The sequence below is a fragment of the Ranitomeya imitator genome, chromosome 9 (genome assembly GCF_032444005.1).
Source record: "Ranitomeya imitator isolate aRanImi1 chromosome 9, aRanImi1.pri, whole genome shotgun sequence".
NCBI classification, from domain to species: domain Eukaryota; kingdom Metazoa; phylum Chordata; class Amphibia; order Anura; family Dendrobatidae; genus Ranitomeya; species Ranitomeya imitator.
The window spans coordinates 133156675-133174424 of record NC_091290.1 but is presented as its reverse complement, the minus strand read 5'-3'; the positions used below and the strand labels follow the sequence as shown (position 1 = coordinate 133174424).

General features: G+C 48.8%; 1 protein-coding gene across 1 annotated transcript; it reads left to right on the top strand.

The window, feature by feature from the left end:
- The first annotated feature begins 632 nt into the window (after nt 1-632).
- Nucleotides 633-14216, top strand: CHMP1A (charged multivesicular body protein 1A). Its single transcript, XM_069738991.1, has 7 exons — nt 633-733; nt 2831-2850; nt 2945-3022; nt 3725-3871; nt 11507-11635; nt 12082-12269; nt 12530-14216. Exons 1-7 carry the CDS (start codon nt 727-729, stop codon nt 12549-12551), a joined length of 591 nt encoding a protein of 196 aa, XP_069595092.1. The 5' UTR covers nt 633-726; the 3' UTR covers nt 12552-14216.
- Nucleotides 14217-17750: the final 3534 nt, after the last annotated feature.

Genomic DNA, 17750 nt, shown 5'->3' with positions numbered 1-17750 from the left:
CACAGCGCCCCTATGTCCATGAGGCAGTCTGTGGTACTGCAGCTCCGTCCCTGTGTAGTCGCACTTTACCGCCCCATCCGATATTAGGTGTGGTGAGACGGTGGATGGTGACCGTCCGACTCCCATTGTGTGACTGATACTGGAGAAGTGGCCATCAGGGTTATATATTGCGGACCCCCTGTTCAGGTTGGGGCTTCTTTACTGGTGCCGGTGTTCCTGGAAAATTAATAGTTAAAAAAAATGGCGTATTTGTTATCATTGCGTGTGGAAACGTGCAAAATAATGAGAGATTTAAGGCGAACGCTGAAACGGAAGAAAAATGGCAGAAACAATTGGTATAAAAATAGATGAGAATGTCGTGCGGACCCCAATATGGTAACAGAACCTCCAGCGCATGTGAAAGAGGAAAAGCCCAACTCTACAGACAGAATACAGAAAAGTAACAGGTCTCTGAGGGTGAAGAGGAAAAAGAGGGGCCCCTGAGAGTGTGAGGGCCCCAGAACTATGGCTTGGTGACGTCACAAGTTAGAGGTGCAGGCTGGGACCACGTGACTGCGAAGCAGGTCATGTGATATACGTTGTCGGGGCAGCTGTGAGAACTCACGTGACCGAGTCGCCGGAGTGTGTGACGTCATCTCATCGCGCGAGTTGGGAGGGAGCGCAGCAGCAGCCAGAACCCGGAAGTGTCGCTGGTGTTCTCTGCTGCGGCGGTGAGAAGAGCTCGGGATGGACGGTGAGAAGCGGAGGGGAGAGAAGGGACCAGGGAAGGGGGCGCTGCTGTGTGTGCGCCCCCTGCAGGCAGCAGGGTGTACTGGGCACAATGTTTTCTCCCTGCCCAGGACAGGGCGACTTTGGTCATGTGACCCCAGAAATTCGCCCCCAGCTTGTTACCAGGATACCACTTTAGGCTGTGGTTTGGGCTCTGTACGCTTTCTGGGGTCTGACCGCCGTGGTGGGCCGCTCTGGGGGTCTCTGCGGGGACAAGAAGTGGTGACATCTGGGTCTACAGTCACCTGACACCGAGGCTTGTGATTGGCGGCTGGCGGGACATCATTCCGATCACATCTGACCCCGGTGTTCTACCTCTGGTTATAATGAGAGCTACAAATCCCAGCATGCCAGTTTACCCAGAGCCAGGCTGGTTTTTGTGTGGAGCAGTTGGTGGTCCGGCCCTTTGGCCGACACGATTGGGAGGGAGGAAACTCCACCTGACTGGGATTTGAAGTCTAAAATTGAGCATGCAAAAATAATAATAATGCCTCCTATAATAAACACGGGGAGCAAATTGCGCCATCAGAATAACCCTTTAAAATTTAAAGGGGGGGGGGTTGCACCTTAAAGAAGTTGCGCTCTGCATTATCTTGACTGATCCCTTTAAGGAAATAATCCCTGAGCACCAACGTCTACACTGTAGGTGGTCCTCCGCTCAGGACCCTCCTTCCCCTACTACATGTATGACACTGACTGCCCTCACGGTGCCCTGAACATAATGCGATTTGATTTGAGGGACTTCAGTATCAAAGACCCCCACTGGTTAGAGCTGGGGTCCTGATTCCCTGTTCTTTCTCACTTTTTTGGGGATGCATCGCTCAGTTTTCTCCGCCAGATGAAGATGGAGCTCGACCCGTGCCACTCACTCCCAAAAAACAAGATGAGGACCCCCAGACTAGTGTTCTTAGTGAGCAGACATTTCTCTTGAGGATTGGGTGATAGAACCCTGTTAATTCGAAGCTCGGTGGGTTGTCAGCACGAAATGACTGTGTGATCGCGGGTGGTCTGACCGCTGGGATCCCCTGAATGGAGCGGCTGTGGCCATGCCTGGCTGTAGATCCGTCCATCTCTCTTTGTCTGTGGTCACACTTCACACAGAGGACTCGGGGCCCGTCCGCCAGTCTTGTCACATGTGGACAGGTAGATTTGATTGACAACACCCTATGTTATTTTACCACCTCTCTACAGATCCTGTATGACAGGCTGCGGATTTTCTGGCTTTACTATGTTGTCTCAGCGGTGGTGACGTCATCGGACTGTCACCGCTTATCAGACCGACCCTCCCAGGTCTTGTGACTGCTGCAGCCACACCTCAAGCACCTGAGTAATGGAAGGTGTGAACATAAAGGGCTACAACTGGAGTTATGCAATCTTCTTACAGAGGAATTGTCACGTGACCCGTCCTAGGACATTGATGTCAGGAGTATAAAGAGGTCACCTAAGAACCAATGCTGTCCCGATACTTCTCACAGCTGAGTTTTTGCTACATTCTGGGCTCCTCACTCAGCTGGAGACAGATACAGATAACCTCACACTGGCCACCGGCTCTCTTGACCTAAGCATGACGGCATGTATTTCTATGCAGCTGTCACACGCGGGGCGGGAGAGCCGCCGGCCAGTCCTAGCGTTGTGATCTTCGTCCAAGTTATATGGGCTTCTAATTCTTCCCTAATAGTGACAAAGCTTCAGCTGTGAGAGGTATAAGGTCTGTGGGGGGTTTTAGTCACCGGATGGAAACAAGAATGTTTCTATTTACTGACTGTAAGGAATGACAGCTGTAAAGGACAAGTGGCCCTGTCGCCCATGGCAAGTTTTTTGTTTTCCAGAGCCATTTTAGTAAGTGAAATGATTTGAATGTGAAGATAATTGATCATGGCTGGAGTTACCCCTGTACAGTGTATGCCAGAGGGGCTGCAGGCGGCATCTCATCATATTCAGCCCCAGAATAATCAGCAACCCACTTCTCCTGCTTCTCTGCTCTGAAATCTTTAGCAGCATCTTTACTACGTTTGCAATGCAATCATCAGCACTAACCTGCCGCCTTCTGTTTCCTTTGCAGACACGTTGTTCCAGTTGAAGGTGAGCATATTTCACTCTTTACACTGGACCTCTCGACTTTTCTGACTCTTGTGGGAACATTTGGGCTCATCTCTTGTTTTCCGCTTCCTTTCAGTTCACGGCCAAGCAGCTGGAGAAGCTGGCAAAGAAGGCGGAGAAGGACTCCAATACTGAAAACGCCAAAGTTAAGAAGGTAATATTAGTGGTGGCGTTATATTAGTGTGCAAACTGGAGCCACAGAGCCCCCTACTGGGCAGATAATTGTGAAACATACTGTAGAGCTGTTAAATAATTTTGTAAGGGTGCTCTCAAACTTCATTTTGGTACCCTCTCATTGGTCCCGTCAGGGCTTATGTCCGAACCCCCGTAAAACGGGATTCAGGCATATTCGCCGACGGGGCCATGACTATAATGGTGCCAACAGAGTGAACTTGCATTCTGTCGTACATCATTTTCAGGGGTATACGTCTACTGAAGGCGGACACCCAAAGTCTACTACGCAGGGGCATAACTACAATGGGTGCAAAGGGCAGCAATCGCATCGGGGCCCTGGAACCTAAGGGGCCCAAAAAGTCCCTTTGCCCCATATGAAAAAAACAATACTATTGAGGCTTTGCAATAATTGGGGGCCACATTGGGACCCATGAGCTTCAAGTTATGCCACTGAAACTACGCCTGAGTTAGTATTTACTACCATCTCCTTCTTCACGGTTATCAGATAACGGGCTCTATGGCCCCCCGTTCTGGGTGCGGAGTGGCCCCCTGCAGTCTCATGTTTGCAAAGAACTTTCCTAGACCTGAATTCCTCCTGTATAATCGTTCAGCAGTTTGTATTTCGGTGATTACGGTTCGGTGTGCTTGTTAATTCTGAGCATTGTCTTCATTCCTCCCACAGGCTCTGCAGCAGAAGAATGTGGATGTTGCCCGTGTGTATGCCGAGAACGCAATCAGGAAGAAGAACGAGGGGCTGAACTGGCTTCGGATGGCATCCCGGGTAGACGCTGTCGCCTCTAAAGTGCAAACAGCAGTTACCATGAAGGGGGTATGTGTCCTGACACTCCCAGTTGGGAGCAAAGCAAATTTCAGACCATTTTACACCCGTGTGACTGCACCCCCTAAACTGATGAATTCACCCCAGCCATTGGAGATGAACACGCTGAGTCTAAGTACCCTGGTCTGGGGTCCAGTGTGGTCCTCTGTGGCAGCTGGACCAGGGCAGCCTTTACTTCTGCGCCGGCAATCCGCTGCTGCTTACTAGGTCCAGGCAAGACATTGCTGGAGGCCTAGTAAGCAGCAGAGGATTGCAGGTGCAGAGTGAAGCCTGCCCTGGTCCAGCTGCCACTGCTATAATCCACTAGGGGAGAATCCAATGCAAGTCAGAGGTAAGCATTTAAATTATGTTAACACTTTGCTGCTATAATTAAGGGGTTGTATATACAAATGCCACAACCCATGCGAGCTGCGGGCACATCTATAGTTCAGTAATTCATAGGTTTTGCCTATTGAAGTAATTTGATGATCATATACTGTATGGTGGTCACAAATCTTCCAAAACGTGGGATGCGCTTTGCAGCGCCACACCTTCTTTCATAAAGTTTTTAGGTAATGTTCAGAGCGCATATAGCGTGGTTGCTACAGAGCCGCTTCTTTAGCTTTCCATGGCATCATTACAAATTATTGCAACCAGCTTGCCTATTATTAATAATAATTTTATTTCTGTAGCGTCACCATATTCCGCAGCACTTTACATTTTTAATGGACGGACGGTTTTGCAGAAAACGCAGTTATTAACAATTTATTTATACTTTAGCAGAAAGCCACTGCAACTTTTGGGAAACTTCTCCCCAGCAGCCACTCTATGGGTGCTCTAAACGCTACATGAGACGCCAGCCTAATGGGGCACATAGTATGGGGTCGTTCTAGCTTAACTTGTGTTCTCCAGACAACAGATTTATCTGCTATCCACAGGATAGGTGATAAATTATTGATCAGAGGGGACCCAAGCACTTGAACCAACACCAATCTGCAGAATGAGGAACTTTATCCATATGGGGCTGCTGATCACTGCACTCACCTTTTTCTGGCAGCTCCATAAAGAATCAGTGGCGTGATGTTCAGGCACCCGACCCGTTGTTCCATTTTATAACTATGATAAAAGTTGCCTGTTCTGTTGATCAGTGCGGGTCCCAGTGGTCAGTCCCTCACGATCAATACGTGATCACCTATTGGACGTCTAGTTTCATCAGTTAGTTTGTGCAGAGTGTCGCCCAAGTGTCTTCCGTTTTTCTCTGATCAGAAACAAACAAAAAAGTTTTTCTACCTTCTGAGCGCAGTTGTAATTTTTTTTTTTTATGGACCCGTAGACTCACATTACTGATCTTGACCCAGCACTTGGATCAATATCAGACATGTCTTCTCAATTTGGTGTGGACCAGCCTTCTATGCTGTACTAGGTAGCGGTAGAATTCGGATGTGTAAAAAAATTTTTTTGTTTGTCAGGATTGACAATTATATAAATGAATACATCCCATGTACTGTTCCATTTAACATGTCATTGCTATATAAATAATAAGACCTCTTTCCATTTTCTGCTTTTTTCTCTATCGCCTTTCATTGGGGGACACAGGAACCATGGGTGTATGCTGCTGCCACTAGGAGGCTGACACTATGCAAATAAAAAGTTAGCTCCTCCTCTGCAGTGTACACCCTACCAACAGGAAGTAGGATCTTCAGTTTAGCTTAGTGTCAGTAGGAGGTGGACACGGGTCTTTCATTAGACCCTTATCTACCTCAATGTGCGTCGTTCCTTTTCAGGTTTTCCGGAGGGATACAGGGTGAGCAGTCACACCTGTACTCCCACAATGCGGACTATGAGTACGGCGTGTACTGCCACCCCGTATCCTCATAGATCCCTCTCCAGGACCAAGATCCTAGCACACAAGCGTGCTGAGAAGTCCGGTCCTGGCTCCGTCCCCCACCCACTCGCCCACCAGAGCCTGTCGGTTGGAGGAGACGAGGACGTCCATCACAGCTCCGTGGACGTCTCAATCCCCTCAGGTTAGTAACTGCGTGGGATGTCTAAGGTGAGTATTTCCCCTAAATCTCCAGATCTTCCCCCCTTACTCTCTCGCTGTGTGGGGGAGTAGTAGTCCCTAGATGCGCTGCTCTATCCTCTATGGCGGCGCTGATCTCATTTTAAAAGGAATCCCAGGGGCAGCAAGACGTGCAGTAGCTCTGCACTACAGGTTATCCCCTTCTACGGGGCCGCAGTGTCCTCCCTGCGGTCGCGCTGCGGCTGCAATGTCACTTTTCTGGCGGCGTCGGCACCGCTCCCCCCGGCGGCCGCCCTGCAGGCTTCGGCGCCGCAATCCTCTTTCCGGCGGCGCCGGCCTCTAATTTAGGTCCTGGCTTCTGCCGGGGCCTACTTCGGCGCCGCCTTCCGACCTCCCTGCGGCCCTGGCAGGCTGCCGCGCTGCTCTGCGGCACATTGTTCCGGGGCCGCGATCTTTTTCCGGCGGCGCCGGCCTCTAATTTAGGTCCCGGCTTCAGCCGGGGCCTACTTCGGCGCCGCCTTCCGACTATTCCGTCCTCCCTGCGGCCCTGGCAGGCTACCGCGCTGCTCTGCGGCACATTGTTCCGGGGCCGCGATCTTTTTCCAGCGGCGCCGGCCTCTAATTTAGGTCCCGGCTTCCGCCGGGGCCTACTTCCGGTACCGCGCTCCTCAACTTCCGCTTTCTTCGGGCGGGCTTTCTCCCGCCCGACAAACTGTGCCCTGCAATCTCCGCCCACCGGTGTCATCTGGGCGGACTCCGCCCCTTCCTCCACGTCGCAGCTGAGCACAGGGCAGGAGATTTCACACGCGCATTTTCACTGAGAGCGTTCATTCAGCAGCTCCATCTTTCTGTTCCACTGCTGTTCTTCAGGCCTGCAGCAAGTTCCGAACAAGAGTGCCCCAGATATGTCTACCTGTTCTCCCAGGGGCTATCGTTCCTGAGGAGCATCTTCCAAGCCGTGCAGCCTTCCATCTGGACACCGCAGCGCCTACCGTGAGTACCTCTGCACCGCAGTTTGACTCAAACCCCAGCCCCCCCCCCCAATCCTCTGTCTCAGGGGCCGGAGTCACTTTTTCCTGTGTCTTAGTGAAACACTTTCAGGGTTCGCCTTGCAACCGCAAGCCTCTCTCAGGCAGGCCTGCAGCAACCCACTTTATGTTCCCTGCTGCTCCGCCTCAGAGCGAAGTCCCCACCCCAGGCTGGGCCTCCCCTCTGTCTCTATCAGTAGCGGATCTCACACGGGTGTCCCAGACCCTTGTGTCCATGCTCGATCTGTTGCCCCTGCAGACTTCCGTAGTAGCCAGCGGGTCGCAAGAATCTCTGTCGAGTCTTCCAATACAGGCCGCGAAAGATCCAGATGGGAACGCCGGTCTGAGTTCTCTTCTCGGTCCATCTCGCCCCACGGTCCTTCTCTGTGGTCGAGTTTCCCCTTATCCTCCCCCTCTCGGAGGGCGAGGCTTTTTATGATGTACCTTCGGAGGATAATTTGGGGCTGGAGTCGGACCATATCATAACATGAGGGATATGGTTCAAAGACTCATTGGAGCGTCCAATCTGACCTGTGGCATCTAAGATTCCTCTACGGAACCCGCAGATCAGGCGGTTTCGTTTAGACGGTCTAAACTACCTCCCAAGGGATTCGTTCCTCATCCTGAATCGAGGAGCTTCTGGCCAGAGAAAGGGAGAATTCGACCAGACGTTCTCAAAGAGACAAGCGTCTTGGAGTCTCATATCTCTTTCCTCCGGATCTCATCGCCAACCGGTATGAGAGGCGATGGAGAACGACCTCTCCCTCTGTGGATCCGCCGACTGCTAGACTTGCCACTAAGACAGTCCTCGCGCTGTCCGGTGGGGCGACTCTGACAGATTCCATCGATAGAATCATGGAATTCTTCGTGAATTTCGGCATCATCCCTATGCCCGGCTTTCGCTTCCACTTTGGTTTCGAAGTCGGTATCCGAAAGGGCTAAAACAATTCCGTTGGGACATTCAAGCCGGAGCTCCACCAGACTGGCTGGCGGAAGCTGCCACCCAGATTACTCACGCAGGGGTATAATTTGTTCCCTGGACGTCGCGTCTTCTGCCGCTCAGACACCCAGTAATGTTGTTGCCAGCTGTCGCTCTGTTTGGCTCAAGAGCCATCAAAGAAGTCCCTTACGAGCCTGCCCTTTTCAAGGATCACGTCCTTTTGGTTCCAAGCTGGACCAAATTATTAAGGACGCCACTGACGGCACCAGTTCTCTTCTTAGGCGGCAGCTTCGGTCTTTTCGGCCTCTTTTTTTTTTTTTCGTCGTTTCGCGGCATCAGATTCCCTTTCGCAACAGAGGCCACAGGCACGTTAAGAGAAGAAGGTATTCTTCGACTCACTACTCCCTGGTGTTCCCGCTAGTCCTAAGGTGGATTCTCCAGGTCCAGGACTGGAAGTTCCACCTAGGCATGACCCACGACTAGACCCCAGCCCGTTTCTCAGGCTGGGCAGCCGTCTTCTGTTTCTAAGGGACGTCTGGGTCTCCTCAGTAGAGGACGCATGGGCCAGGGCACTTGTATCCTCTAGATACAAAATCTTCATTTCCGGCCCTGGGATCGTTTTCTTAAAATTCCAACCTCCAAGAGACCCCGCTCTAGTCCCGGGTCTCTTTACAGCCATTGTTTCCCTCATTAAATCCGGGGTAATCGTTCCCATCCCAGAACAGGAACAGTTCAACGTTTCACAGGCTTCTCTTCGAATCTTTTTGTACTGACAGAGGACGACAACGTTCGTCCCAGTCTGGATCTCGAATTGCTGAACAGGAAGTTTTGTCGGAGACCTTCAGGATGATATTCCCTCGTTCAGTAATCGCTTCCATGTAGGCTCAGGAATTTCGGTTTCAGGCGCCCGAAAGTCTATCCATCTTTCCCGACACTCTAGCCGTTGCGGGTGGCTCGCCAACAGGAAGAATTTCCGTCTTGTTCAGCGCCTCGTAGCTCCGGGCATATTCTTCGACGCTTGTCGGACCAGAGTCTTCCTTCCCAAAGACAGGATATCCCTCCTTTTGTCAGGAAGTTCGCTTGCTCCCCTCCTTTCCGATGGGCCTTAAAGGTCCTAAGGAGGTTGGTTGCAACATCGGAAGCAATTTTCCCTTCGCCCGTCTCATTCAAGACTTCTTCAGCAGGCTATGCTATCACAGGGGACAGGTCTGTCTTCTCCCTGCATCGTCCGATCCGGCTTTCTCCTGGGTCAGACGGTTCCTCGACTGGTGGCCGAGGTCACTTTTATCCCACAGCAGATCCTTCACAGCATTTCCTTCCTTCCAGTTCCCTGGCAGGTGGTGACGATGGACGCCAGCCCGCTCGGCGGAGGCGCGGGGCTTTGTCACCTGTTCTTTTCAGGGTTGTAGGTCGGCGCAGGAGTCCTCTTTGCCGATCATTGTCCTCGAGTTCATCTTTCTGTCTTCCTTCACTGGGTAAGGATTCTCAGCAGCCTGCCAATTCGAATCCAGACAGACAATGACACAGCTGTGGCATATGTCTACCACCAGGGGTGGACTCGGCGTTCTCTGGCCTCGGCCGAGATTCCAGGATCCTCCTTTGGACAGAGGCAACGGTCCTGGGTAGCTCCGCAGTGCATGTCCCCGGTGTAGACATTTAGGCCGCCGACTTCCTCAGCCGCGAGGGCCTTGCGGCAGGGGAATGGTCCTTACTTCAGGAGGTTTCCTTTCATATTGCTCTTCGATGGGGGACTCCAGAGGTGGTCCTCATGGAGTCCCGATGGAACAGGAAGGTCCCTCGGGTCATCCCAAGGTCCCGCGATCCTCTCGCAGTGGTGTTGACACTTTGGCCATTCCTTGGTCGCAGTTCGTGCTCCCCTATCGGTTCCCTTGCTTTCCAAGCTGTCGAAAGATCAAGGCGGGATAGGTGCCGGTCATTCTGATCGTCCTGGATTGGCCCAGGAGGTCTTGGTTTGCGGACATCGTCAATCTTCTCACGGACACCCCTGGTGCCTTCCAAACAGACCCGATCTGCTGTCTCAGGGTCCGATCTGCCACCCGAATTATCGGTCGCTCAGTTTAACGGCATGGCTGTGGACTCCACAGTTGTGAGAGCGTCCGGCCTTTCGGACCGGATGGGTCACACTATAATCCAGGCTAGGAAGCCTTCGTCTTCTTCCAGGATCTACTTTTCGTACCTGGAAGGCTTACTTTCGTTGATGCGAGTCCAACCGCTTGTCACTATGTCCTTTTCCCTGCCTTCCATGTGGTTTTCCTTCAGGCAGGACTGGATTCGGGCTTCGCTCTCAGTTCTCTAAAGGGCCAGGTTCCTGCGCTCTTCTTCCCTTTAAGAAGACGTTCTCTTCTCAGCCACAGGCTAAGACCTTCCTTCGAGGAGTAGCCCACACTGTCCCTCCGTACAGGGCCTCTGTGGATTCATGGGCTTTAAAGGTTGTGCTGGTTGTTCTTAGGGGTTCCCCCTTTGAGCCTCTCAGGGAGTTTTCCCTGTCAGTTCTATCTCGGAAGGTGGCTCTCATCAGGGCCATCTCTTCGATCTGCCACGTTTTTGAGTTGGCGGCCATTTCTTGCCGACCTCCTTTCTCGATTTTTTTCCACCAGGACAAGGTGGTCCCAGGCCTCCGCCTTCCTTCCTTTAACGAGGGGGTTTTCATCTTTCCACCTCAACGAGGACATCGTTTCTACCTTTTGTCCAGCTCCGACTCACCCTCTGGAGCGATCGTTGAACAGTCCGGAACTCGTCAGGGCAGTGAGGATCTCCCTGGCTAGCACGGCCGCTTTCCGAAAGATGGATTCTCTTTTCGCCATCCCTGATGGCGTGCGTAGAGGCCTGCCGGCTTCCAAGGCGACTATTGCCTGCTCGATCAGAACGGCAATTTTGGAAGCTTACCGGGTCAGGAGCAGAGTGCCCCCTCCTGGGATTAAGGCTCACTCTACCCTACCCGGGCGGTCGGCGCTTCCAGTGCGGTACGTCACAAGGCTTTCGCCGACTGCTTTGCAAAGCGGCAACCTGGTCTTCCATCCACACGTTTTGCCGAACTACAAGGTCCGTACCTATGCTTCGGCGGACGCCAGCCTGGGCAGAAGGATCCTGCAGGCGGCAGTGGTGAGTCCTCGGACCTGATGGAAGTCCGTTTTTTCCCACCCCAGGGACTGCTTTGGGACGTCCCATGGTTCCTGTGTCCCCCAATGAAAGGCGATAGAGAAAACAGGATTTTTGGTTGCTTACCGTAAAATCTGTTTCTCGGAGCCTTCATTGGGGGACACAGCACCCTCCCAAGTTGAACATTCCTGTTTACTGTATACGTTTGAGTTCTTTGAACACTCTTTGAGTGTTTGAATCTGTTAATTTGTGGAGCGCCGTGGAATTTGTTGGCGCTCTGTAGATAAAGTTTATTATTATTATATTATTATTCTTTCTCTTTTACACGTTGCTTCTCCTACTGCTTTCTCACTAACTGAAGATCCTACTTCCTGTTGGTAGGGTGTACACTGCAGAGGAGGAGCTAACTTTTTATTTGCATAGTGTCAGCCTCCTAGTGGCAGCAGCATACACCCATGGTTCCTGTGTCCCCCAATGAAGGCTCCGAGAAACAGATTTTACGGTAAGCAACCAAAAATCCTGTTTTTTGCATTTAGGTGACGAAGAACATGGCTCAGGTGACAAAGGCTCTGGACAAGGCACTGGGCTCCATGGACCTGCAGAAGGTGTCGGCTGTTATGGATAAATTTGAGCAGCAGGTTCAGAATTTGGATGTTCACACGTCGGTGAGTTCTCAGTCTGTTATCATGCACCGCTGCTCATGTCCCCTAAGTGGCAGTCATGTCCAGCAGTCTGCAGTCACTACGCTATAGACACCCGCCTCCCATACTTCCTTACACCCACTGTATAGTCACCGTCCTATGGTACAGAGCAATTAATGACTAATTTGCAAAATAGGACAAATTCTTGATCCTTGGTCAAATGAAACATGGAAGTCGACAGAATTTGAAGATGCAGATTAAAGGGGTTGTCCGGCCTTTTGATACTAATGTCCTTAGGATAGGTCTTCAGTATCAGATCAGTGAAGATGCCAGGTAACTTACCATCACTTTTCCTAAGGATGGACAAACCCTTTTAAACATTCTTTATTGTCTGGGTACATAAACCAGCTTGGTATAATTTTCCCTTTCTTTGTGATCCATCAGTAATCTTTTAACTCTGTTTTTCACAGGTGATGGAAGACTCTATGGGATCGGCTATGACCCTGACCACTCCGCAGGAACAGGTGGATAACTTGATCTTGCAGATCGCGGAAGAGAATGGGTTGGAAGTCATGGATCAGCTGAACCAGCTTCCCCAGGGAGCGTCATCCGTGGGAGAGAGTTCCACCCGCACCCCGGAAGACCAGCTGTCACGCAGGTAAGATCAAGGCAGGAATGGATGACCTAGATTGTGCCCAAAGTGACTCTTTGTTGCAGGATCAATTCTAATCCCAACTTGGAAAGTGGATGGCTAATACACAGAGGGAGGAATGTAACTAGCTTTCAGACATGAGTCTGATTGCATGGGTCATCTATGTAAAGACACATTTGCAGATTCGATAGGTTTGCAAGTATTCGTGACCCGAGCTAGCAGGTACAGCTTTATGACTTGTGGTTTCTGACTCTTATCTCTTTCAGACTGGCTGCACTGAGGAACTGAAGTCTCGCTGCTTTGCCCTCTCCTGCCTGGGGTACACTGGGGTCACTTTATCACATGTGGCCTTCACCAATAAATAATGGGAGAATCTTGGGCCCCCGGGATTGCACTGCTAAAGCCTTTTTAGTTTCTCCGCAATCTCGGAAGCTGAAGCCGCCATGTCGGTGGCCTCGATGCATGGATTTCAGCCCAGGATTAGCATTTCATATGGAGGGATAATGTACAAATATTAGATTTTCTCTTATTCTTCCTGTCTCCCTGACGCCTTGCTGGGAATGAGAGAATCTTAGTGATCAGGGGACGCACAGGCCGCTGATAATCACATCTGGGGAGATCTCAGAAATATTAAAATGTGCTTCCTCCTACACTAAAGGTTGTATTTTACTTGCTGTCCTTGTATCCTAAATGGAGACCTATCTATATTCTATATGTGCCAGAGACGCCATACAGTGCCCCTTGTTACATCTCCCCCGTACTCGCGTTCTCTCACAAGATCAAAAAGTCTGTGTGAGGTTGTAAACCTAATGACTGTATATGTGCTTTTGTAATAATTGTGAAGCAGGGTATGACCCCTGAATCCTATACTTGCACCCGTGTGGGCTTGTCTGCTTATTGCTCTAACCTCCTGTGCAGAGTGGGTTAATGTATTGTGCCTGTTTAACCTTTAATATGCTGGAAACAATGCCATGCTAGCTGTGGTAGTTCATAGGACCGGTAAGGCCTTCATACATATCCATGTAGGTGGTGATGCAAGTAGATGTGCCATGTGCTTCATAAAGGGCATCTCCCCCTAAAAATTATTAGTAATCATAGTTCCCGTCATCTTTTTCTGACAGATTGCTGTGGGAGTTGGAATGGCGGCCATATTGGTTATTTGCAGGACTCGTGGCCACCAGACTAGAGCCCTGCGACCTCTTCCTACCTGCCGGCATTTCTGGTCCTTCGGATTAGTAGACCCCACATAGTCAGCTCAATGCATGACATCAAAGGGACCTACTAACCAAAAGAGGCGCAGGACTGTCACAGGTAGGAGGTTCACTGTGCTGTGGTCTGGGTGGTAGAAACCACCAACGATCAGGGTCCTGCAAACTTTTTTTCTTTCTTAATTATTATTTTCTCAAAACTTAGTAAACACAAGCAAAACTCAGGAATTTATGTTTTACAGGTATTCTCGGGAGATGTCCTATAAAACAACACTACATATGGCCCCTGGTTATGTTTTCCCAGTGGTTGGTGTCTAATGCAAAAAATTGAAGGGAATGTCCAGAGTCAGAGAAACATGGCCGATTTCTTTTACTATCAGCATCACACCCGCCTACAGGTTGTGTCTTGTATTGCAGCTCGTTTTATTTTTTTTTAGGATTGAGCTGCTATATCATATACATCCTGCAGAAAGAAAAGGTGCTGTTTTTGGAAGAAAGTAGCCCTTCTTTCCCTCTAATAGCCTGTTGTCCCTGCTGTTCCCCTATATGGTTTGTGCCACCTCTTCTCCCAGCATACTTTGTTTTTAGCCATCCCAAATGTAAATTTTGTGCATTATTTCTTTTTTTTTCCTTTTTACCAATTTGCCTTTGTTTTTGTTTTCCACTGTCTTTTTGTTCTTGGGTGTAATTTATCTATAAAGAAATGTTTGTATTTACGTTTCCAAATAAATTCTGGTAATTCTTACTTCTCTGGTATTGGATTTGTTATGTTAACTTGTCAGAAGGTTGCGGACACGGGTGCCAGTAAGGTAAGAGACGAAGTACAAATGACTGCACCTTCCTTGGGGTGGGCCCATAAATTCCGGGTGACCTCTGCAGTCCATAGTGTTACATGTAACTCATTATAACCCTCTGGACTGCAGTGATGAAAAAGTCGGTATAGTTAGTCTGCGTGTAACCTTCACAATGCTAACTGCATACATTACATGGATCTTGGACCTGATAAATATGATGTGTACTCTGAAAATCCATCTCAGAAACGCTGCATAACCCTGTGTAAAAGTTTAACTTACTCTCTTCACCACTTGGCCTGATTGCTGGTTTCTCATGGTCCCTCCTCCCTGCTTCTGCATACATCTCTCACTGCTTAGTACAAGCTGCAGCTGTCAGACAGGTCAGATACTGAGTACACTTGGACTTGTGAGTAGAGATGAGCAAATCTCGATTCTCAAGTTTTCACATCAGTATTCTATATCCGCCAACCAGGAGTCTTGTGCACCACTTCCTACCTGCCAATATCTTTGACACCTCTTCTATGGAAAAAAAAAGCAAAAAAACTATGCATTTTCAAGGTAAATACATTGGCCTCAACAGGTCTAAGAAAATAATGCTATGCAGAGAGAAATCCGGTGATGAATGAATCTACGGTTTAAAAATGTTATGTCCTAAAAAAAACAAGTTCAGGAACCACTTATAAAGTGCATGTTCTGAACCTGATCTATCAGCCTGACACTTCCCAGGATGTTAGTTCATTTCCTAAAGCGTTGCCACAGTAAGTACCACAAGGTAAATGTACGTCACATGCGTCTGCAACAGATTTCCTAATCGTTCCGCTGTCTACTTCTGGTTTTGTGAACAGATGGGGGGGATCTGCTCGTGGCTGTCTTATCAGTCCTTTACACTGCGCATCTCATGGCTGAAATTGTGTGTAATTTATAGCTATAATTTCAATAAATAAGTGTATTTTATATATAATTACCTAGATATCGATACAGTGGGGAAAATAAGTATTTGATACACTGCCGATTTTGCACGTTTCCCCACCTGCAAAGAATTGAGAGGTCTGTAACACTGAGTTTCTGCTTCTTCCAAAGATTTTCTATTGGGTTCAGGGCTGGAGACTGGCTAGGCCGCTGCACGACCTGGAAATGCTTCTTAGACTACGTTCACATTAGCGTCGCGTCGCCGTTGCGTCGGCGACGCAAGGAAAAACGCGCGCGTTTTGCGACGCGTGCGTCGTTTTTTGCCGAAATCGGACGCAAGAAAAATGCAACTTGTAGCGTTTTCTTGCGTCCGACGCTAGCGTCTAAAACGACGCACGTGTCGGAAAACGCGTGCAAAAAGACGCACGCGTCCCCTATGTTAAACATAGGGGCGCGTCGCCGCTGCGTCGCCGACGCAACAGCGACGCACATTAGCGTAACGCTAATGTGAACGTAGCCTTATGGAGCCATTGTTTAGTTGCTCTGCCGTCTTTTTTTTTTTTGTCATGCTGGAAGACCCAGCCACGACCCATCTTCAGCTCTCTTACTGAGGGAAGGAGGTTGTGGGCCATAATCACGGCATACAAGACCCCATCCATTCTCCCTTCCATAAGGTGCTGTCATCCTGTCCCCTTTGCACAAAAGCACCCCCAAAGTATGATATTTCCCCCACCATGCTTCACAGTTAGAACAGTGTTCTTGGGGTTGTACATCCTTCTTCCTCCAAACATGGCGAGTGGAATTGTTACCAAAAAGTTCTATCTTGATCTCATCTGACCACAAGACCTTCTCCCATGCCCCCTCTGGATAATCCAGATGGTCACTAGCGAACTTCAAATGTGCCAGTGTGACCTTGTGTGCCCTGCAGGATTTTAATCCATGATGGCATAGTGTTAAAAAGTAATGTTTTAGACTGTGGCCCCAGCTCTCTTCAGGTCCTTAACCAGGTCCTCCCGTGTAGTTCTGAGTGGATTCGTGACCTTTTTCAGAATCCTCCTTACCCTACAAGGCGAGATATTGCATGGAGCCTCAGACCGAGGAAGATTGTCAGTCATCTTGTGTTTCTTGCTGCTTGCATATTGTCCTGTAGCCCATCCCAGCCTTGTGAAGGTCTACAGTTTAGTCCCTGGTGTCCTTAGACAGCTCTTTGGTCTTGGCCATGGTGGAGGAGTTGGAGTGTGATTGAGTGTGTGGATAGGTGTCTTTTATACAGGTAACGAGATCAAACAGGAACAATTAATACAGGTAATGAGTGCAGAGTAGGAGGCTTCTTAAAGGAAACACTAAAAGGTCTGTGAGAGACAGAATTCTCTGATTGGTAGGTGATCAAATACTTAATTGCATTTTATTGCATGAATTACCGTATGTAAAAATCATACAATGTGCTTATTCTGGTTTTTATTTTTAGATTGTCTTTCACAGGTGAAGTGTACCTATGATAAAAATTACAGACCTCTCCATTCTATGTAGGTGGGAAAACTTGCAAAATTGGCAGCGTATATATATATACATACATACATACATACATAGTGGCATGTAAAAGTTTGGGCACCCCTGGTTAAAATTAGTTATTTTAATTTTTTACACTTTAAAAAATTACTAAAATGAAAATGTACCGATGCAAACGTTTGGGCACCCTTGGAGATTTGTGTGCTCAGATAAATTTGACCAAGGTTTCAGACCTTAATTAGCCTGTAAGGGTTATGGCTTGTTCACTCTTATTATGAGGAAAGGCCGCGTGATGGAAACTTCCCAGCTTTATAAAAACCCTGCCGCCTCTAATTTTGTGCCCAAAAACAGCAGCCATGGGTTCTACTAAGCAGCTGCCTAGCAATCTGAAAATGGAGGCCCACAAAGCAGGAGAAGGCTATAAGAAGATAATAAAGCGTTTTCAGGTTGAACTTTCCTTAATTTGAAATGTAATTAATAAATGGTAGTAAACAGGAACAGTGGAGGTCAAGATAAGGTCTGCAAGACCAAAATTTCATTGAAAGCTGCTCGTAGGATTGCTGTGGAAAGGCAAATGAAAACCTCCGCTTGACTGCAAAAGACCTTCAGAAAGATTTAGTAGACTCTGGAGTTGTGGTACAATGTTCTACTGTTCAGAGACACCTGCACAAATATGGCCTTCAAGGAAGTCATTAGAAGAAAACCTCTCCTGCATCCTCACCATAAAATTCAGTGTCAGAATAATACAAACGAACATCTAAACAAGCCTGATGAATTTTGGAAACAAGTCCTGTGGACCGATTAGGTTAAAATAGAACTCTTTGGCCACAATGATCAAAGGTATGTGTGGAGAAAAAAGAGCACGGAATTTCAGGAAAAGAACATCTCACCAACCATTAAGCATGGAGGCAGATCAATCATGCTTTGGGGAACATTGTTGACATTTAATTGAATCAATTCTTCCCTCTACCTGTGCAAATTCTTGATGCAAACATAACATCATCAAATGGATAATGATTCTAAACACACGTCACAATCCACAATAGACAACCTCAAAAGGCTCAAGC

Excerpts from the sequence above, each read along its gene's own strand:
- CHMP1A (XM_069738991.1), top strand. Across the intron at positions 2,851-2,944 it reads ACACGTTGTTCCAGTTGAAG|TTCACGGCCAAGCAGCTGGA; the intron begins GTGAGCATATTT and ends GCTTCCTTTCAG. Across the intron at positions 11,636-12,081 it reads ATTTGGATGTTCACACGTCG|GTGATGGAAGACTCTATGGG; the intron begins GTGAGTTCTCAG and ends TGTTTTTCACAG.